Here is a 20,585-nt window from a genome sequence, read left to right as displayed (position 1 = left end):
AATATGAGCTGGCAGTGTCTAAGCATCTGCCTACCATTCTCATGAATTAAAGGAATTTCTGTAATGATACCTCAAATATGATAGAATCACAAGATGCATACAGTGAGCACACCTAATGAGTCCTTTGCTTCACAAATTGAGACCCTGAACAGAGCAGACTTTTTTCCTGAGATAGACAAAGGATCATAAAAACCACCTACGGAGAAGACTTAAAACACAGATACTCCTTGGTTTAATCATGAACTCCCCCCCCCCTCCAATTATAACATGGATCTGCGATATAGGAAGTTCCCTGAAACTGAACAGATTCGATTTTCACATTTTTATAATGGGAACTACTATAAAAGATATACAAAGGTATTGCAGAAAGCACCAAGCACAATGGGGCCTTGCAATGACTTTTCCTATCACTTTTGGTTTTAGCTCTCAACAAGTTCTAATGTCTAGAAGGGAAACAGAGTAAAAAAGGCAGAGGGAGGACACCCCAAGAATATAATCTCAGGGCTGAAAGAGGGCTGTATTCAAATCCTCAGTGGGAGCCCTCACTATAATGAAAGAGAAAGGAAATAATCTAAAAAAACATCAGTATGGGAATACATACATACGTTATGGCACAGTCATGGTACTCTGTTATTTTAATATTTTATACTATAATATCATCCTTAAGTTTTTAAATGTTCATTATGTTTTAATTATGCAAATCTAAATATTTACATTAGTCCTAGCTGTAAAAAATCAATTTCTTGGCTTTACACTGTCCTTTCTATGTTTATCAAGACTGGCACAATGGGACACCTGGGTAGCTCAGTGGTTAAGCGTCTACCTTTGGCTCAGTGTGTGATCCTGGAGTCACAGGATGGAGTCCCGCCTGCTGCATCAGGCTCCCTGCATGGAGCCTGCTTCTCCCTCTGCCTATGTTTCTACCTCTCTCATGAATAAACAAAATCTTAAAAAAAAAAGACTGGCACAAGAACTGGTTTATTAATTTTAACATACATTCTCACATCAATAGGCATTTGGGTTAATTACAATTTTTTTCTATAGTAGAGAAGTATTTGTCAGACATGTTCACAACTCATAGTTTTAAACTACCCATGGCAAATATCCACCAATTCCAGAGTGGTAACCTCTGGGAGGGGAGAAGAGGAATAATAGAGGATTTGTCCATGATGATACATAGCTATCCCTGTCTGAAGGCAAAGAAAGGTCTATGTGGGATCTGATACTCAACTTTAATGTGTATGTATAATACTTTAGTATTTTTTAAAAAGTGTCTGAAGCTAATATGGCCAAAATGTCAGCATTAATTTTGGAAAAGCAGTTACATGGCTATTTATTTTACTGCTCGCTGTGCTACTTTGATGGTTTAAAATATTATTTTCCTTAAAAGTTTTCAAAGAAAGACTGGAAAGGTAGATTAATGTTTCAACCTCCTCTCTCAAGGTCCTCACAGATAAGAAGTAGGGATAAGACTTGAGTTCTCTAAGGATAATAGCTGGAATCAGATATGGGAAAACTGAGAAGCCAAACTCACCCATCCTAGTCCCATTCGCAGCCAAAAAATAAAAATGAGGGAAACCAGGGAATTGTAGAATAATCTGTCCAATTTCTGAAGGGGCTAATCCATGTTCAGGTAGGGAAAGAGCCCCTGGAATTTAAAAGGCAGAGTAAAAGGCAGAAACATAACTGACTGAAAATTCAATATTAACTTAATCCTACCGAACTTTCTCTAACCTCTTGGATGTCTTCCAGATAGGTAGATTTTTTAAAAATTGCTCAATTTCTCACAGCATTTGTTAGAGCACATCAGATTACCTTGAAGTCACCAATGAGTAGTTTACTTTTCCTCTAAATATTGAAGGATAGCGGGAAAGTGTCCCCAGGAAGGGCAGAGGGATCATGTAAGGCAGTTGGGCTCTTGGGCAAGAGAGACCATCTCTGGAGATTCAGATGTATTTTCTGACATGAGCAGGTCTTTAAGGGGAGTGGTCACGGGTAGACTGTAATCTCTGTGGCCCTGGGAGCTCAATTTCCAAAGCTCCTCATTAGCCCAAAATGTACTGTCATTTCTTCCCCAAAGTATTTCAAATCCTTAAGGAGAACAGTTCATAGAAAGAACTCCTGAATGACCAGATTTCCTGACCCTCAGGACAGGTATGCCTCATTCTCTTCCCACATGTTTCCTCTCACCTCCAGGCAAGGAATTTTATTCTTGGATTTCTTGGATCCGACCTTAAGAGAACTGATGAGCTTTTCATTAGACCAATTCCCAGCTTTCTCTGAGTCAGATTATCACTGGAAGAGTAGCAAAGCGGTCTTTAAGTCCCCATAGGGAAAGACTGGGGAAGCAGAGCATGTATCATGGGATCATTTCCCACAAAGTCACTGTAAAAAAATTTTTTTAACTCAAGTCCCTTCATGAGTGAGGTTAGTACTATAATAGGAAAGAGTGCAAAGAAACCAATTTACTAGTTACTTGGGCAAGGTTTTGCAGGTTGCCTGGAAAGTAGACATCAAAACCACCAATCTTAGAGATCACAACAAAAAAGCACCATCCAGAAGGAAGCAGGTTATAAATTAATTGTATTAACATTGGGAAACTGAGAGCTATACAGAACTCTCTGTACAAGCTTCTAGTAAGTGCAAAACTAGTTCAAAATTTAAAGTTTTTAAAATTTAAAAAATAAAAATATGGTCCTACGTGCTCGCTTCGGCAGCACATATACTAAAATTAGAACGATACAGAGAAGATTAGCATGGCCCCTGCGCAAGGATGATACGCAAAAATATGGTCCTACAACATATACACCAAAATTACCAAAATAAAAAACAATGTAAAATATTACCAAGATAGCAGTCATGCATTTTGGAACAACCACTTTCTAAAACTGGTTGTGTTGAATTAATGTGATCATATGTATTCCCTGACTCAGAAATTGCACTCCTACAATAGACTCAATAAAAATATGTACACCTGTGAACTAAAACATGCAGAAGAATGTTCATGGCAGAACCGCTTGTAAAATACTAATTATAGGGCTCCTGGGTGACTCAGTCAGTTAAGCATCTGCGTTTGGCTCGGTCATAATCTCAGAGTCCTGGGATTGAGCCCTACATTAGGCTCACTGCTCATCAGGAGGTCTGCTTCTCCCTCTGTGCATACTCTTTCTCGTGCTCTCACTCTCTCAAATAAATAAAATTTTATGCAAACTGGGATAGCCACTCTGGAAAACAGTGTGGAGGCTACTCAAGAGGTTAAAAATAGAGCTACCCTATGACCCAGCAATTGCATGACTGGGTATTTACCCCAAAGATACTGATATAGTGAAACACCAAGACACCTGCGCCTGGAAGGAGCCTCGGTGTCCATCGAAAGATGAATGGATAAAAAAGATGTGGTTTATGTATACAATGGAATATTACTCACCCATTAGAAATGACAAATACCCACCATTTGCTTCAACGTAGATGGAACTGGAGGGTATTATGCTGAGTGAAATAAGTCAATCGGAGAAGGACAAACATTATATGGTCTCATTCATTTGGGGAATATAAATAACAGTGAAAGGGAATAGAAGGGAAAGGAGAAGAAATGGGTAGGAAATATCAGAAAGAGAGACAGAACATGAAGACTCCTAACTCTGGGAAACGAACTAGGGGTGGTGGAAGGGGAGGAGGGCGGGGGTGGTGTTAAATGGGTGTCGGGCACTGAAGGGGGCACTTGACGGGATGAGCACTGGGTGTTATTCTGTATGTTGGCAAATTGAACACCAATAAAAAATAAATTTATTATTAATAAATAAATAAGCAAAAAACAAAAAAACAAAAAAAAACCAGCACCAGTTGTGAAACCAATGACTAAAAATAATTAAAAAGCCACATGAAAAAAAATAAATTTTAAAAATTGAAAAAAATAAAATCTTTAAAAAATGATACTCCAAAAAAAATGATACTCCAAAATAATACTCCCAATTATAAACAACCCAAATGTCCAGAACAGGTACAGGGATTGTGCATATTCATAAAATGGAAAGCTATGTGTCAGAATAAAACTACTAAAGAAAAAACAAAAACCAAACAAAAACAAAAAAAACAGAGACGCCTGGGTGGCTCAGTGGTTGAGAGTCTCCCTTTGGCTCAGGGCATTATCCTAGGGTTCCAGGATGGAGTCGCACATCGGGCTCCCGGCAGGGAGCCCGCTTCTCCCTCTGCCTATGTCTCTGCCTCTCTCTATGTGTCTCTCATGAATAAATAAATAAAATCTTAAAAAAAAAAGAAAATAGATGAATCTCACAAATACAATGCTAGTCAGAATCCAGTTGCAAATGACAATATATCAGGCATAATGTCAAAAACCAGTGACTCTTATACTTTGGCATGCAAAGTATCTCAATAAAACTGTTAAAAATGCATGATTCTGGGGCACACGGCCAGTTCGGTTAGTGGAACATGCAACTCTCGATGAGTTTGACCCCTGCATTGGGTGCAGAGATGACTTAAAAATAAAACCTCTTAAAAATGCATAGAGTACACATGTTCTGGTGGCAGGAATTAGGGTGATTAGTGAGCGAAAAGGAAGCACTGAAGGAAGATTCTCAGTGCTGACAATGTTCTACTTCTTGGCCAGTGTGTGTAGTAGTTAATAGTTATTTCTACCCTGTCAGAAAGTCTTGGGGTTGTACATTACTTAACAATATCTTAAATGTAGATGATGTGCTGTGAAAAGTACAGAATTTCAAGGAAGATTTACCACTCTCAATTTTGGTGGGAAGGTTCATTATAGACCCTGGTGTCAGGAAATGGTAGGTTAAGAGACATGATTTGGATGATTTGTAAACACAAAGTCTTTATCTAAAAGGTAAATATTAAACGCACCTCCATCCTGGTACTCCAGTAGCAATTTAATTTTTTAATTATATATAAAAATTTATAACAACCTGACATGGGTTATATCGGTAAATGATAGCATTTGTGAATAAAATTTCCCTCCCAACTCGCGTGCATGCACAGGTGCACGCACACACACAAACACTGTGCACATGGCAACTTAAAACATTGTGTTAATTCTTCTCAAGTAACAAGTCTTGAAGACACTACAAAAGTTTTTACTCTCAGCATTGAGAGTGGTCACATATTTAAGGGATAAAGGATTTATTACAGTCATTGCATAACAGAGTTCACCCACAGATCTTTTATTCAGAGGCATTTTCCATTCTTTAGATCCAGTTTCTCTGCAGTCAGCATTTGCTCGTATACCTTAAAGATTGAGTTCACCGAATACTATTGCACATGGACATTATTAAGACTTTTGTCCCCCATGAGTGCTCTCATGATGCCGCCGAAGGGTTAATAGCTTACTGAAAGCACGCCCACAGACATTGCATTGATAGGGCTTTTCACCAGTATGGACTCTCTTGTGCACAGTAAGATTACACATTACACTGAAGGTTTTCCCACATTGATCACACTCATAGGGTTTCTCTCCAGTGTGAGTTCTTATGTGTATTGTAAGGGATACATGCCTCGCAAAAGCTTTTCCACAATCACTACATTTGAAGGGTTTCTTTTCCCTGGTGTGCTTTTTCATATGTCTCCTATAAGATAAGAGACCACTGAAGGCTTTTCCACATTCCTTACACTGATATGGTTTCGATCTCGTGTGAATTTTCTGGTGCAAATTGAGTAAAGATTTCACTCTAAAGGCTTTCCCACACTGATTACATTCAAAGGGTTTCTCTCCAGTGTGAATTCTCATGTGTTCTTTAAGGCATGAGCGATCCCTGAAGGCTTTTCCACAGTCATTGCACATACATGGTTTCTTTCCAGCATGCATTTTCTTGTGCACATTAAGATTACAGCTCATTCTAAAAGTCCTCCCACACTGATCACATTTGTAAGGTTTTTCTCCAGTATGTATCCGCAGGTGTGCCTTCAGGGATGACAGACTACTTAATGCTTTTCCACAGTGGCTACACTCAATGGACTTCTCTCTCAAGTGAATTCTCTTATGTCTTGTAAGGTATGAAAGAATACCGAAGGTTTTCCCACAATCGTCGCAGACATAGGGCTTCTCTCTGGTATGTATTACCTTATGCGTGGTAAGCCTAGAGTTTCTACTGAAGGTCTTGCTGCACTGATTACATTTGTAGGGTTTGTTCTTTGAATGGGTTCCTTCATGTTGTTTGAGAAGTGAACTATCTCTGAAGGTTTTTCCACAATCATGGCATTCATAGGGCTTCTCCCCAGTGTGAATTCTTTTGTGCCGTGTAAGGTAAGAACTTGAACTGTAGGCTTTCCCACATTGGTTACATTTGAAAGGTTTTTCTCCACTGTGGGTTCTCATGTGCAATGCAATGGATGAGCGGTTCTGTAATACTTTACCACACTGGCTACATTGAAAAGATTTCTCTCTGATCCAAGTTTTTTCATGCTTAAGGTATAATATTGAATTTGAGACTCTCTTAGAGTCAGTGCATTCATAGGATCTCTCTTTTGTGTGTTGTCTCTTACGAATAACTAAGGAAGAATCCCTGATGAAGGTATTTTTATCTTTTTTACAGTCATTTTCTCTGGAAAGAATGCTCTCACGTGGGTTAAGTTGTGAACAATCTCCGAGGACTTTGCCAGGATGAAGAGATTGATGGGGTGTCTCTCCAGGATGAATTCTTTGATTCTGAGTAATGCTAGATTTCACGCTCAAGGGAATTTTATTCTGTTCAATGGATCTGCTTCCATGAGTTTGTTCCTATTAGTTAAAATGAGTTATGATCACAATATTTATTACATTCACTGTATGGAGAATCTTCCCCCCCTCCCCTCAAATTCTGACGTGTTTAAACAAGTACTTTATTAGAATTAGAGCTTACCTAACATTTCCTTAGTGAACATACACAGTTCTTGAATAAGATGAAATGTTATGCCAGGTGGCTCCCATCAGGGTCTCTTTAGAGTTTAACATAATTGCTTTGGAGTGAATGTTTTCAATATTTAATATCTAACTTCCATTATGAAAATATTTATATTGGGGATTTTCTGCAACCATTTTTGGAGCTAGGGTGTGAGTTTCCTTCAAGTTCATAATATTTTAGAGATTTCCTGTTTTTTTGTTTTTTTGTTTTTTTTGATTTCCTGTTTTCTATGGGTAAAATTAGTATTTCAAATTGCCCCTTATGTGGCAATGTGTTCCTTTTCTACTACATGGAAGTCTAGACTTCTAACACAGAGCAAGAAATTCTCATGTGACTCTTACCTTCTTATCACTGAGTGCTTCTTTCTCCAAAATATCTTGTTTATCTTGTGATTGTTTGGTTTTAAGGAGAACCATCACATCTGAACAAATTGAGGGGAAAGTAAGTTGGGGAAAGACATGGTGACAAAATACTGACAAAAGCAGGGAAAGCCCAAGCCCAATCTGAAACAGGAAACAACTACGAGTGTGAAATGGTGTGATGAAGACAAAACTGAGACACATGTAGATTTCTCTTCAAATAGACGCTACTAAAAAAAAAAAAAAACCCAATAGACGCTACTGGGCAGCCCGGGTGGCTCAGCAGTTTACCACCACCTTCAGCCCAGGGCCTGATCCTGGTGCCCCAGGATTGAGTCCCACATCGGGCTCCCTGCATGGAGCCTGCTTCTCCCTCTGCCTGTGTCTCTGCCTCTCTCTCTCTCTCTCTCTCATGAATAAATAAATAAATAAAATCTTAAAAAATAGACCGTACTATTTACGAATACAGTGTACAAAAAAAATGCATTCTTAATCAAAAGAATTGATATTTACATATTTTAGTATTTTACATAATTTACTAAGTAATGGTTCTATCATGATTGAAAATTATGTTAACAGGCAAAGGTTATAGCTATATATGCAAAATGGGAAGAATTAGACAATGATCCTAAATGTAAATATTAAAGCATAAGAGAGATCTTTCTTTCAGAGTATAAGAAAGCATGAAATGATCGGTTAAAAGCCGAGAACTAGGGAATTCTCAAAGTACATGAATAAGCTCACACCAAATGGTCTCTGGTATCTCCTCAAATTTAAAGCATATCTGTTCCCTGTTTGACTTCATAATGTACCTCTTCCTCACCCCCACCAGATGTGGTAAAAAAAAAAAAAAATCATATACGCCCACTGCTCACATGAACAGGTAACTTGGTGATTTCTTGTCTCTGTTTTCGTTTCATCTTCCTGTTCCATCTGGGCAATCAGAGTAGGTTTACTGAGCTGCTTTTCTATAATGAGGAACAATGTTATGTGAGAGAAACATGCAGTGTATAACAAAAAAAAAATCTTAAAACTGGCAACAACTTTGTCTTTGAGGTTCTGAAGACAGGCAAGTGTGGCCTCAGGAGCAGCAAAATGATTGGGAAATTTCTAACAAAGCAAAAGTAAAGCACTTGAGAGATCAGCTTTCAGAATAATAGAACAAGGACCCTGTTTAACTCATCTCTCCCACTAAAACAACAAATGATGGTCAAAACAAAAAGATCAATTGATTCAGAACTCTAGAAATTAGCCAAAGCCATAGAACAAATGGAAAATTATCCAAGAAAAAAAAAAAAAAAAGAAAATTATCCAAGAAAAATCACTGAACCTTGGTAAAGGGTCTTTGATATTTTAACTTTAGATTATTTCTATTTTTGCTCTCTCCTCAGCTCTATGGCATGGTAATCAAAAGCCAGTAGCCTTGCAGCCAACAGAGACCTGAGCACTGTTAAAAGAACCAGCCCCAGAACAATTAACATTTTTCTTAAAAACCTTTATTTTTAAAAAGCTAGTGAGAAGAGTGATATCGTTTTTTCACATTTTGTACACCTCATTAATGCATGACTTAAAGACTACTGGATTGTCATATCCACTTCTGCATTCAATCTGTTTTCTATGTTGTTTTGTTTGAATGTATGAAGAAAATCCAGTCTTGCATAGATAAGTAGTTGGAAAGGGGAGAAATATATTAATAGTCTTTAAAAATCAGTGTGGAGGGGCGGCTGGGTGGCTTAGTGGTTGAGCATCTGCTTTGGCTCAGGTCATGATCCTGGAGTCCTGGGATAGAGTCCCATATCATGCTTCCCATGGGAAGCCTTCTTCTCCCTCTGCCTAGGTCTCTGCCTCTCTATGTGTGTCTCTTATAAATAAATAAAATGTTTTTTTGTTTTTTTAATCAGTGTGGAGGGAACCCTGGGTGGCTCAGTGGTTTAATGCCTGCCTTTGGCCCAGGGCATGATCCTGGGGTCCTGGAATCGATTTCCACATCGGGCTCCCTGTGTGGAGCCTGCTTCTCCCTCTGCCTGTGTCTCTGCCTCTGTGTGTGTGTGTGTCTCCCATGAATAAATAAATTTTTAAAAATCTTTTAAAAAAAGAAAGTAAGATTTTATTTATTTATATGAAAGAGAGTGAGCAAGAGAGAGAGAGCAGAGGGAGAGGGAAAAGCAAATTCCCCATTGAGCAGAGAGCCCAATGCAGGGCTCAATTGCAGGGCTTGGGGATCATGACCCGAGCCAAAGGCAGACACAATTGACTGAGCCACACAGGGACCTCAGTGAGTCCTTTGTACTCTGTTACATTAAAATTCATTGTCTATCATGAAAAATAAATATTATTTTTCTAAGCTTGCAGCTCCCTAGAAAATCTATATCCTCAGGGTGATGTGGCTATTGGATTTTACTCAGAGCTCAGCTTAGCAGAAAAAAAGGCTGCTAGCTCCAAGCCTTTACCTTGGGGACTTTGAAAACCTCAAATCAGTTCCTGGGGTTCAGAATTCTGTGCATGAGCAAAGCTATGCACATGCCCAAGAAAGAGGGTAAATCCCAAATTACTTAGCTTCGATTGACTCTTAGATCCTGCCCAAACCAAAAGTGAAAAATGACCTTATCTTATGAGTTGCTTGAAGCTTAAAGGCATGACTTCTTACATAGATCTACTTGGCAAGAGATGAGGAGACAAAGGCAAGGCATTTAAGAAAATGCTACTAATCATTTTTGGACTACAAACTTATAATGACCAGGAAACCATGCCTAAAAGTTAAAATAAGCATTTTTAAATTTTTAAATTTTTAAATTTTTAAATTTTCTTTTTTTAATAGGCTGTATGCCCAGTGTGGAGCCCCACAAGGCCTTGAACTTACAACCCTAAGACTAAAACCTAAATTGAGATCAAGAGTAGAATGCTTAGGGGATCCCTGGGTGGCTCTGCAGTTTACCGCCTGCCCTTGGCCCAGGGCGTGATCCTGGAGTCCCAGGATCGAATCCCATGTGGGCTCCCTACATGAGCCTGCTTCTCCCTCTGCCTGTGTCTCTCTGCCTCTCTGTGTGTGTCTCTCATGAATAAATAAATAAAATCTTAAAAAAAAAAATAGGATGCTTAACTGACTGACCCACCCAAGTGCACCCAAATAAGCACTTTCTTCTAAGAGTTTGGAGAAAATTCTGTGGCCAAACATTGTAGGGAATACAGAATCTGTGGGACTAGCTAGGGAGGTGACTAAACAAATAAGCACCAGCAAGATAACAGCAACAATAAACCTTGATGGCAAAGGCATCTGATACTAGATAGGTAAAATATATTTCTAAAATGTAATTTTCAAGAATAAATTGAGACATGCAAAAAAACAGGAAAGTATACCACACATGGGGTGGGGGAGTTGAGGAGGGGTAAGAAAAGCAGCCACACAGGATACAAAATCAATGCCCAGAAATCAGTGGCATTTCTATACACTAACAATGAGACTGAAGAAAGAGAAATTAAGGAGTCAATCCCATTTACAATTGCACCCAAAAGTATAAGATACCTAGGAATAAAACTAACCAAAGAGGTAAAGGATCTATGCCTTAAAAACTACAGAACGCTTCTGAAAGAAATTGAGGAAGACACAAAGAGATGGAAAAATATTCCATGCTCATGGATTGGCAGAATTAATATTGTGAAAATGTCAATGTTACCCAGGGCAATTTACACATTTAATGCAATCCCTATCAAAATCCCATGGACTTTCTTCAGAGAGTTAGAACAAATTATTTTAAGATTTGTGTGGAATCAGAAAAGACCCCGGGTAGCCAGGGGAATTTTAAAAAAGAAAACCATATCTGGGGGCATCACAATGCCAGATTTCAGACTGTACTACAAAGCTGTGGTCATCAAGACATTGTGGTACTGGCACAAAAACAGACACATAGATCAATGGAACAGAATAGAGAACCCAGAAGTGGACCCTGAACTTTATGGTCAACTAATATTCGATAAAGGAGGAAAGACTATCCATTGGAAGAAAGTCTCTTCAATACATGGTGCTGGGAAAATTGGACATCCACATGCAGAAGAATGAAACTACACCACTCTCTTTCACCAGACACAAAGATAAACTCAAAATGGATGAAAGATCTAAATGTGAGACAAGATTCCATCAAAATCCTAGAGGAGAATACAGGCAACACCCTTTTTGAACTCGGCCACAGTAACTTCTTGCAAGATACATCCACGAAGGCAAAAGAAACAAAAGCAAAAATGAACTATTGGGACTTCATCAAGATAAGAAGCTTTTGCACAGCAAAGGATACAGTCAACAAAACTAAAAGACAACCTACAGAATGGGAGAAGATATTTGCAAATGACATATCAGATAAAGGGCTAGTTTCCAAGATCTATAAAGAACTTCTTAAACTCAACACCAAAGAAACAAACAATCCAATCATGAAATGGGCAAAAGACATGAAGAGAAATCTCACAGAGGAAGACATAGATATGGCCAACAAGCACATGAGAAAATGTTCTGCATCACTTGCCATCAGGGAAATACAAATCAAAACCACAATGAGATACCACCTCACACCAGTGAGAATGGGGAAAATTAACAAGGCAGGAAACCACAAATGTTGGAGAGGATGCGGAGAAAAGGGAACCCTCTTACACTGTTGGTGGGAATGTGAACTGGTGCAGCCACTCTGGACAACTGTGTGGAGGTTCCTCAAAGAGTTAAAAATGGACCTGCCCTACGACCCAGCAATTGCACTGTTGGGGATTTACCCCAAAGATACAGATACAATGAAACGCCAGGACACCTGCACCCCAACGTTTATAGAAGCAATGGCCACAATAGCCAAACTGTGGAAGGAGCCTCGGTGTCCATCGAAAGATGAGTGGATAAAGAAGATGTGGTTTATGTATACAATGGAATATTACTCAGCCATTAGAAATGACAAATACCCACCAATTGCTTCAACGTGGATGGAACTGGAGGGTATTATGCTGAGTGAGGTAAGTCAATCGGAGGACAAACATTATATGTTCTCATTCATTAGGGGAATATAAATAATAGTGAAAGGGAATATAAGGGAAGGGAGAAGAAATGTATGGGAAATATCAGAAAGGGAGACAGAACATAAAGACTCCTAACTGGGAAATGAACTAGGGGTGGTAGAAGGGGAGAAGGGCGAGGGGTGGGAGTGAATGGGTGACGGGCACTGGGGGTTATTCTGTATGTTGGTAAATTGAACACCAATAAAAAATAAATTAAAAAAAAAGAAAAGCAAAAAAAAAAAAAAAAAAAAAGAAAAGAAAGAAAAGCAGCCACAGAAAATAGCCCTTATAAGGCCATATTTTGGAGTTAGTAGACAAAGATTTAAAATCATCTATTATAAATAGACTTAATGGACAAAGACTGAAAACTGTCCTGTCCCCTAGGATTAGGAACAATGACAACAGATGTCCATTCTGGCCACCTATATTCAACATTACATTGGAATTTTTATCCAGGGCAGCTACACAGGAAAAAAAAGGCTATCCAGTTTGGAAAGAAGAAAAACCATCTCTACTCACAGGTGTCATAAGTTTATAAATAGAAAATCTGAAAGAATAAGGGAAAAGATTACATACAACGTAGCATTTGTATTTCTTTATACTAGCAATGAATATAATGAAAACGAAAACAAGAAAACAATTCCATTGACAATATCATCAAAAACTGATTAGGGTTAAAGTTAACATAAGAAGTTTAAGACTTAGGGGTCCTGGGTGGCTCAATCAGTTAAGTGTCTGACTCTTTGTTTTAGCTTAGCTCATGGTCTCAGGGTTATGGGATCAAGCCCTGCATCAGGCTCTGCACTTATTGTGGAGTCTGCTAGGGATTGTCTCCCTCTCCCTCCTCTGCTCCTCCCTCTGCTCATGCTCTCTTTTTCAAATGCATACACTCTTTCTCTCTCTCTAATATAAAATCTTTTTAAAGTATTTTTAAAAAGAATTTTAAGACTTAGACACTGTTGGGATGCCTGGGTGGCTCAGCAGTTGGGCGGCTGCCTTTGGCTCAGGTCATGATCCTGGGTTCTGGGATTGAGGCCCACATTGTGCTCCTGTGAAGAGCCCACTTCTCCCTCTGCCTAGGTCTCTGCCTCTCTATCTCTCTGTCTCTTATATAAATAAATACTTTAAAAAAAGACTTAGACACTGTTAACAGAATTGTATGGATAGAAAATATAAAAATGACCCATCAGAGATAAGGAACTCAATAACTGAAATTAAAAATATACTAGAGGGAACAATAGACTAGAGAGAGCAGAATAGATCATGGAGCTGGAAGACAGGGTAGTGGAAAGCAACCAAAATGAATGGCAAAAAGAATATTTAAAGTTATAAATAGGGGCACCTGGCTGGCTCAGTGTAGCAAAAGACTCCTGAATTTGGGGTTGAATTTGAACCGTGTTGGGTGTAGAGATTACTTAAAAATAAAATCTTAGGGCAGCCCTGGTGGCGCAGCAGTTTAGCCCGGGGTATGATCCTGGAGACCCGGGATCAAGTCCCACATCGGGCTCCCTGCATGGAGCCTGCTTCTCCCTCTGTCTGTGTCTCTGCCTCTCTCTGTGTGTGTCTCTATGAATAAATAAATACAATCTTTAAAAAAATTTTTTTAAATAAAATCTTAGAAAAATTGAGGATAGGTTGAGGGAACTCAATGACACCATCAAGCGTAATACTTTCATTATATTTTTTATTTAAGGATTTTATTTTTGTTTATTTGACAGAAAAAGCACAAGCAGAGGGAGTGGGAAGGAGAGAAGCAGACTCCCCACTGAGCAGGGAGCCCAATGTGAGACTCAATCCCAGGACCCTGGGATTATGGCCTGAGCCAAAGGCAGGCACTTAACTGACTGAGCCACCCAGGCATTCCATGGGTCTCAGAAGGAGAAGGGAGACTAAGGGGCAGAAATTTTATTATTTAAAGAAATAATAGACGAAAACTTCCCTAATCTGGGGAAGGAAACAAACATCCAGATCCAGAAGTCACCCCCAACAAAATCACCTTAGAGTTCCATACCAAGACACACAGTTATTAAACTGGCAAAAAGCAGCAAAAGTAAAGAAAACAGGGGCAACCCAGGTGGCCCAGTGGTTTAGCGCCACCTTCAGCCCAGGGCCTGATCCTGGAGACTTGGGATCGAGTCCCATGTGGGGCTCCTGGCATGGAGCCTGCTTCTCTCTCTACCTGTGTCTCTGCCTCTCTCTCTCTCTCTCTCTCTCTCTGTCTCTCATGAATGAATAAATAAAATCTTTTTTAAAAAAAGTAAAGAAAACAGTTACATACAAGGGAAACACTATATGACTATCAGAGGATTTTTCTTCAGAAACTTTGCATACCAAGAGGGAGTAGTATGATACATTCAAAGTGCTGGAAGGAAAAAAATCTGCAACCAAGAATACTCTACCCAGCAAGACTGTCATTCAGATTAAGTTAAAGAGTATCCCAGAAAAAGAAAAGTTAATGTAACTTATCACCAGCCTTACAAGAAATGTAAAAGGGAATCCTTTGAGTGGAAAGAAAAGGCCATAATCAGAAGAAAATTATAAAAGGAAAAAATTTCACAGGTACATTTAAACATAATAAAAGTAGATTAATCACTTATAAAACTAGAATGGAAGTTAAAGTACAAAAGCAGTAAAATTAATTATATCTATAAAAATCCATCAAGGGGGGGCACCTGGGTGGCTCATTCAGTTAAGCATCAGTTCATGATCTCAGGGTCCTGGGATTGAGCCCTGCATCAGGCTTCCTGCTCAGCAAAGAATCTGCTTCTCCCTCTGCCCCTACCCCCATGCCCTCTTTCTTTCTCAAATAAATAAAATCTTAATCAGTCAAGGGATTCACAAACTGAAAGGATGTAAAGTATGACATCATATACATAAAATGGGGGTGGGGTAAAAATTAGTATGTTTAGAATAGGTTAAACTTGAGAGACCAGGGATGCCTAGGTAGCTCAGTGGTTGAGTATGTACTTTTTGCTCAGGGCATGATCCCAGGGTCCCAGGATTGAGACCCACATCAGGCTCACCTCAGGGAGCCTGCTTCTCCCTCTGCCTATGTCTCTACATCTCTCTGTATCTCTCATGAATAAATATAATCTTTTTAAAAATAAACTTAAGGGACCATCAACCTAATATAGACTACTAACGCATAGGATATTATGTACAAACCTAAAAGTGGTAATCATAAGCCAAAAACCTGTAAGATACCCCAAAAATAAAAAGAAAGGAATTCAAGCATATCACTAAAAAATGCCACAAAACCACAAGGGAAGAGAGTAAGATCAGAGAGGAACAGAGAATTACAAAAGCAACCAAAAGCAAAAAAAAAAAAAAAAAAAAAAAAGCAACCGTAAAACATGTAACAAAATGGCAATGAGTACATACCTATCAATAATTACTATGAATGTAAATGGATTAAATACTCTAAAAGAGTGACTGAATGAATAAAAGTGGGACCCATCTATATGCTATCTACAAGACAGTCATTGCAAACTTAAAGACAAAAGCATATTGAAATTAAAGGGTTGGAAAAACATTTACAGGGCAAATGGAAGTGAAAAGAAAGCTGAAGTAACAATATTTACATGGAACAAAATAGACTTTAAAACAAAGACCATAACAAGACAAGGACACTACATCATCATAAAGGGAACAATACAGCAAGAAGACATAACAATCAGGGTGCCAGGGTGGCCCGATCAGTTAAGTGTCTGCCTTTGGCTCAGGTTGTGATTCCAGGGTCCTGGGATTGAGCCCCACATCGGGCTCCCTGCTCATAAAGGGGTGCTCCTTCTCCCTTTGCCCCATCCCCTGCTTGTGCTTTCACTCTCTCAAATAAATAAAATCTTTAAAAAATAATTGTAAATATTTATGCATTTCAGCTTGGGAGCACCCAAATACATAAAACTTTTTTAAAAAAGCAAGAAGTCTATAGTAATACAATATTAGTAGGGGACTTTAACAACCCACTTATCTCAATAGATAGATCACCCAGACAGAAAATCAACAAGAAAATATGGATTTGAGTGATGTACTGGAATGCACTTAATGGATACTCAGAACATTCCATCCCAAAACACCAGTATACACATTCTTTTCAAATGCACACAAAACATTATACAGAAGATATCACATGGTAGGTCACAAAACAAGTCTCAAAAAATACAAAAGACTGAAATCATATGATACATCCTTTTCAACCACAAGGTATAGAACTAGAAATAATCCACAGGAAAAAAACTCTGGAAAGAATACAAATACATGGAGGTTAAATAACATAAAAAAAAATACTAAACAATGAATGGGTCAGCCAGGAAATCAAAGAGGAAGTTTAAAAATACATGGAGACAAATGAAAATGAAAACACAATGGTCCAAAATCTTTAGCATGCAGCAAAAGCTTTTTTAAGAGGGAAGATCATATCAATACAGGTGTACCCCAAGAATCATGATAAATCTCAAACTAACCTTCCACCTAAAGGATCCACAAAAAGAACAAAGCCCAAAGCCAGTGTAAGGAAGGAAATTATTAGAAACTTAATTGAGACTAAAAAATAATAGAACAGTGAACCAAGATGGCGGCTCCCGTGGATCTGGAGTTGAAGAAGGCCTTCACAGAACTTCAAGCCAAAGTTATTGACACTCAACAGAAGGTGAAGCTTGCAGACATACAGATTGAACAGCTAAACAGAACAAAAAAGCACGCACATCTTACAGATACAGAGATTATGACTTTGGTAGATGAGACTAATATGTATGAAGGTGTAGGAAGAATGTTTATTCTTCAGTCCAAGGAGGTAATTCACAGTCAGCTGTTAGAGAAACAGAAAATAGCAGAAGAAAAAAGTAAAGAACTATAACAGAAAAAATCCTACCTGGAGCGGAGTGTGAAGGAAGCTGAGGACAACATCCGGGAGATGCTGATGGCATGAAGGGCACAGTAGGAAATCTCCAGCCAAAGCTTCCTGCCCCCTCCCATTCCTGGCAAGGGCAGGTGGGGGGCCCATGTGGAGAAACTTCTCTTCTGCCCGGGTGGACTTTTTATTTGGATGATCTCATAACCTTGTGTTTTCTACTTCACCATGATACCCTTTCAGACCCCAGTTCTGTATTTTTTATCCTGGCTCTGTCTGCCACCCCTGTCCAGAACACTTTTCTCCCTGGGGGTGAGTCACAAACTCCCAGGAGAGGGAGATGGGAGCCATACAGACAGGGGAGCTCTGCCCAAGCCTATGAACTAGTTATGCTCCTTAGACCAATAAAAGGCATGTGTTCCCCCAGCCACTCTACGAAGTCTGCCTTTCTTGAGCTGAAGGATGAGAACCAAGGGCCAGAGAGGTAGAGGCTTTCAACCTCAACTCCTCCCTGACCTCTTTATTTAAGCCTTTGCTGCTGCTTTTGTCCCTTTCTGTTCCTTTGAGTAAAATCCTTCACCTCTAAGCCTCCATGCAAATAAGAAGGAAGACCAGGGGGGGGGGGGGGGGGGGGGGGCGGGATAGCTGAATTTAAGTAACCTTGGTGGCATGTTGCAAATGTTCAAGAAAATGCAGTAATAAAGCAGCAGCACATCCAAAAAATAATAATAATAGAACAGATTAGTGAAACCAGTGTTCTTTGACAAGATCAACCAAACAATATACCTTTAGCCACACTCAAAAGAGAGAAGACTCAAAATCATAAATGAAGAGAAATAGCAACCAACACCACAGAAATACAAAGGATTATAAGCAAATATTATAAAGTTATGTGCCAACAAATTGGATAACCTAGAAGAAATAGATATTCCTAGAAGAAATAGAAATTCCTAGAAACATATAACCTCCCAAAACTGAATCAGGAAGAAATAGAGTTTTTGAACAATTACTGACAATGAGATTGAATCAATTAAAAAAAAAAAGTCCAGAACCAGATGCCTTCACAGGTGAATTCTCCCAAACATTTAGAGTTAATACCTATTCATCTCTAACTATTCCCAAAAAGAGGAAGGAAAATTTCCAAATTCATTCTACAAGGCCAGCATTACCCTGTTACCAAAACTAGATAGACAAACACTACCAAAGAAAAATACCCACAGGTCAGTATCTGATAAACATAGATGCAAAACCCTCAATAAAATATTAACAAATTGTACCCAACGACATACATTAAAAAAAAATCATTCACCACAATCAAATGGGATTTATTCCATGGATACAAGGGTAGTTTAATATTTTAGCAATGTGATACATCACATAAACAAGAGAAAAGGTAAAAAAACATATGATCATTCCAATAGATGCAGAAAAAGTATTTGACAAAGTATGACATCCACTCGTGATAAAAAAAAAAAAAACCTTCAACAAAGTCGGTTAAGAGAACATACCTCAATGTAATAAAAGTCATAAATGAAAAACCCACAACTAACATCATACTCAGTGGTGAAAGACTAAGAGTTTTTCCTCTAAGACCAGGAACAAGGATATCCATTCTCACTACTTTTATTCAACATATTACATGATGTCCTAGCCCCGACAATCAGACAAGAAAAAGAAATAAAGGTCATCCAAATTAGGACAAAAGACATAAAACTGTCACTATTTGCAAATGACATAATCCTATGTATAGAAAACCCACCAAAAAACTTAGAACTGATAAGTGAATTCAGTAATGTTGCAGGTGCAAAAAATATACAGAAATCTGTTGCCTTATTGTGCATTAATAGTGAACAGAAGAAAACAATCCCCTTTACACTTACACCAAAAAAAAAAAAACCTAGTAATAAACTTAACTAAACTGGTCAAAGATCTGTACTCTGAAAACTATAAAACATTGATGAAAGAAATTTAAGACACACAAATGAAAAGATATTCCATGCTTATGGATTGAAAGAACCAATATTGTTAAAATGCCATACCACCCAAAGCAATCTACAGATTTAATGTAATCTCTATCAAAATACTAATTTTCAACAGGTTTAGAATAATCCTGAATTTTTATGGAGCCACAAAAGACCCCAAATACCTAAACAATTTTTTAAAAGATTTTTTAATTTATGGGCTGAAGGCAGTACTAAATCACTGAGTCACCCGGGCTGCCCTAGCTAAAACAATTTTGAAGACCAAGAACAAAGCTAGAGGCATCATAATCCCAGATTTCAAGATATACTACAAAGCTGTGGTAATCAAAATAGTATGGTACTGGCAAAAAATAGACATAGATCATTGGAATAGAATAGAGTCCAGAAAATCAACCCATGCTTTTATGATCAATTTACAACAAAGGAGGCAAGAATATACAATGGGAAAAAGAATCTCTTCAATAAACAGTATTGGCAAAACTGGACAGCAACATGCAAAAGGATGAAACTGCATCATTTTCTTATACCATATACAAAAATAAACTCAAAAGGATTAAAGACCTAAATGTGAGGGATGCCTGGGTGGCTCAGTGGATGACTGTCTGCCTTTGGCTCAGGGTGTGATCCTGGAGTCCTGGGATCGAGTCCCACATGGGGACTCCTGCATGGAGCCTGCTTCTCCCTCTGCCTATATGTTTCTGCCTCTCTCTGTGTGTCTCTCATGAATAAATAAATAAAATTTTTAAATAAAAAAAGACCTAAATATGAAACCTGAAACCATTAAATTCCTTGAAGAAAACACAGGCAGTAATGATTCCTCAACATTAACCGTAGAAACATTTCTCTAAATACAAGTCCTCTGGCAAGGGAAACAAAAACACTAAACTATTGGTACAGGGCCCCTGGGTGGCTCAGTCCAATTAAATGTCAGCCTTCTGCTCAGGTCATGATCTCGGGGTCCTGGGCTCAAACCCCGAATGGGGCTCCCTGCTCTGCTAGGAGTCTGCTTGTCCCACTCCCTCTGCCCCTCACACCTGCTCATGTGTGCTTGCTCTCTCTGCTCTCTCTCTCTTTCAAATAAATCAATCTTAAAAAATAAACTACTGGTACTACAACAAAATAAAAGGCTTTTGCACAGTAAAGGAAACAATCAACAAAAAGATAACTTACTAAATGGGAGAAGATATTTGCAAATAATGTATCCAGGAAGGGGTTAATATCTAAAATATATAAAACTTAATAAAACACCAAAAAAGGATATTCCAAATAAAAAAAATGGGCAGAGGACATGAATAGACATTTTTCCTAAGACAGATATCCAACAGACACACAAAAAGATGCTCAACGTTACTTATCATTAGGGAAATGCAATTCAAAACCACAATGAGCTATTCCCTCATATCTGTCAGGATGGTTAAAATCAGAAACACAGAAATAATAAGTATTGGTAAGCATGTGG

The 20,585-nt window shown here is 38.5% G+C and overlaps 1 protein-coding gene, 1 non-coding gene and 1 pseudogene across 2 annotated transcripts; 2 read left to right on the top strand and 1 right to left on the bottom strand.

Moving 5' to 3' along the window:
• The first annotated feature begins 2,701 nt into the window (after positions 1-2,701).
• On the top strand, positions 2,702-2,807 carry LOC112667002 (U6 spliceosomal RNA). The gene has a single exon (XR_003140998.1). It is a non-coding gene; the product is annotated as a U6 spliceosomal RNA (small nuclear RNA).
• A 2,181-nt stretch (positions 2,808-4,988) lies between these two features.
• On the bottom strand, positions 4,989-6,343 carry LOC112666984 (zinc finger protein ZFP2-like). The gene has a single exon (XM_025458448.3). It carries the CDS (start codon positions 6,341-6,343, stop codon positions 5,300-5,302), a length of 1,044 nt encoding a protein of 347 aa, XP_025314233.1. The 3' UTR covers positions 4,989-5,299.
• Positions 6,344-16,859: 10,516 nt separating this feature from the next.
• LOC112666471 (prefoldin subunit 1-like) lies at positions 16,860-17,234 on the top strand (annotated as a pseudogene).
• The last annotated feature ends 3,351 nt before the right edge of the window (positions 17,235-20,585 follow it).

Source organism: Canis lupus, chromosome 20 (assembly GCF_003254725.2).
Source record: "Canis lupus dingo isolate Sandy chromosome 20, ASM325472v2, whole genome shotgun sequence".
Taxonomy (NCBI): Eukaryota; Metazoa; Chordata; class Mammalia; order Carnivora; family Canidae; genus Canis; species Canis lupus.
The sequence above is the reverse complement of the archived record's forward strand: the minus strand, read 5'-3'. Positions and strand labels throughout refer to the sequence as shown.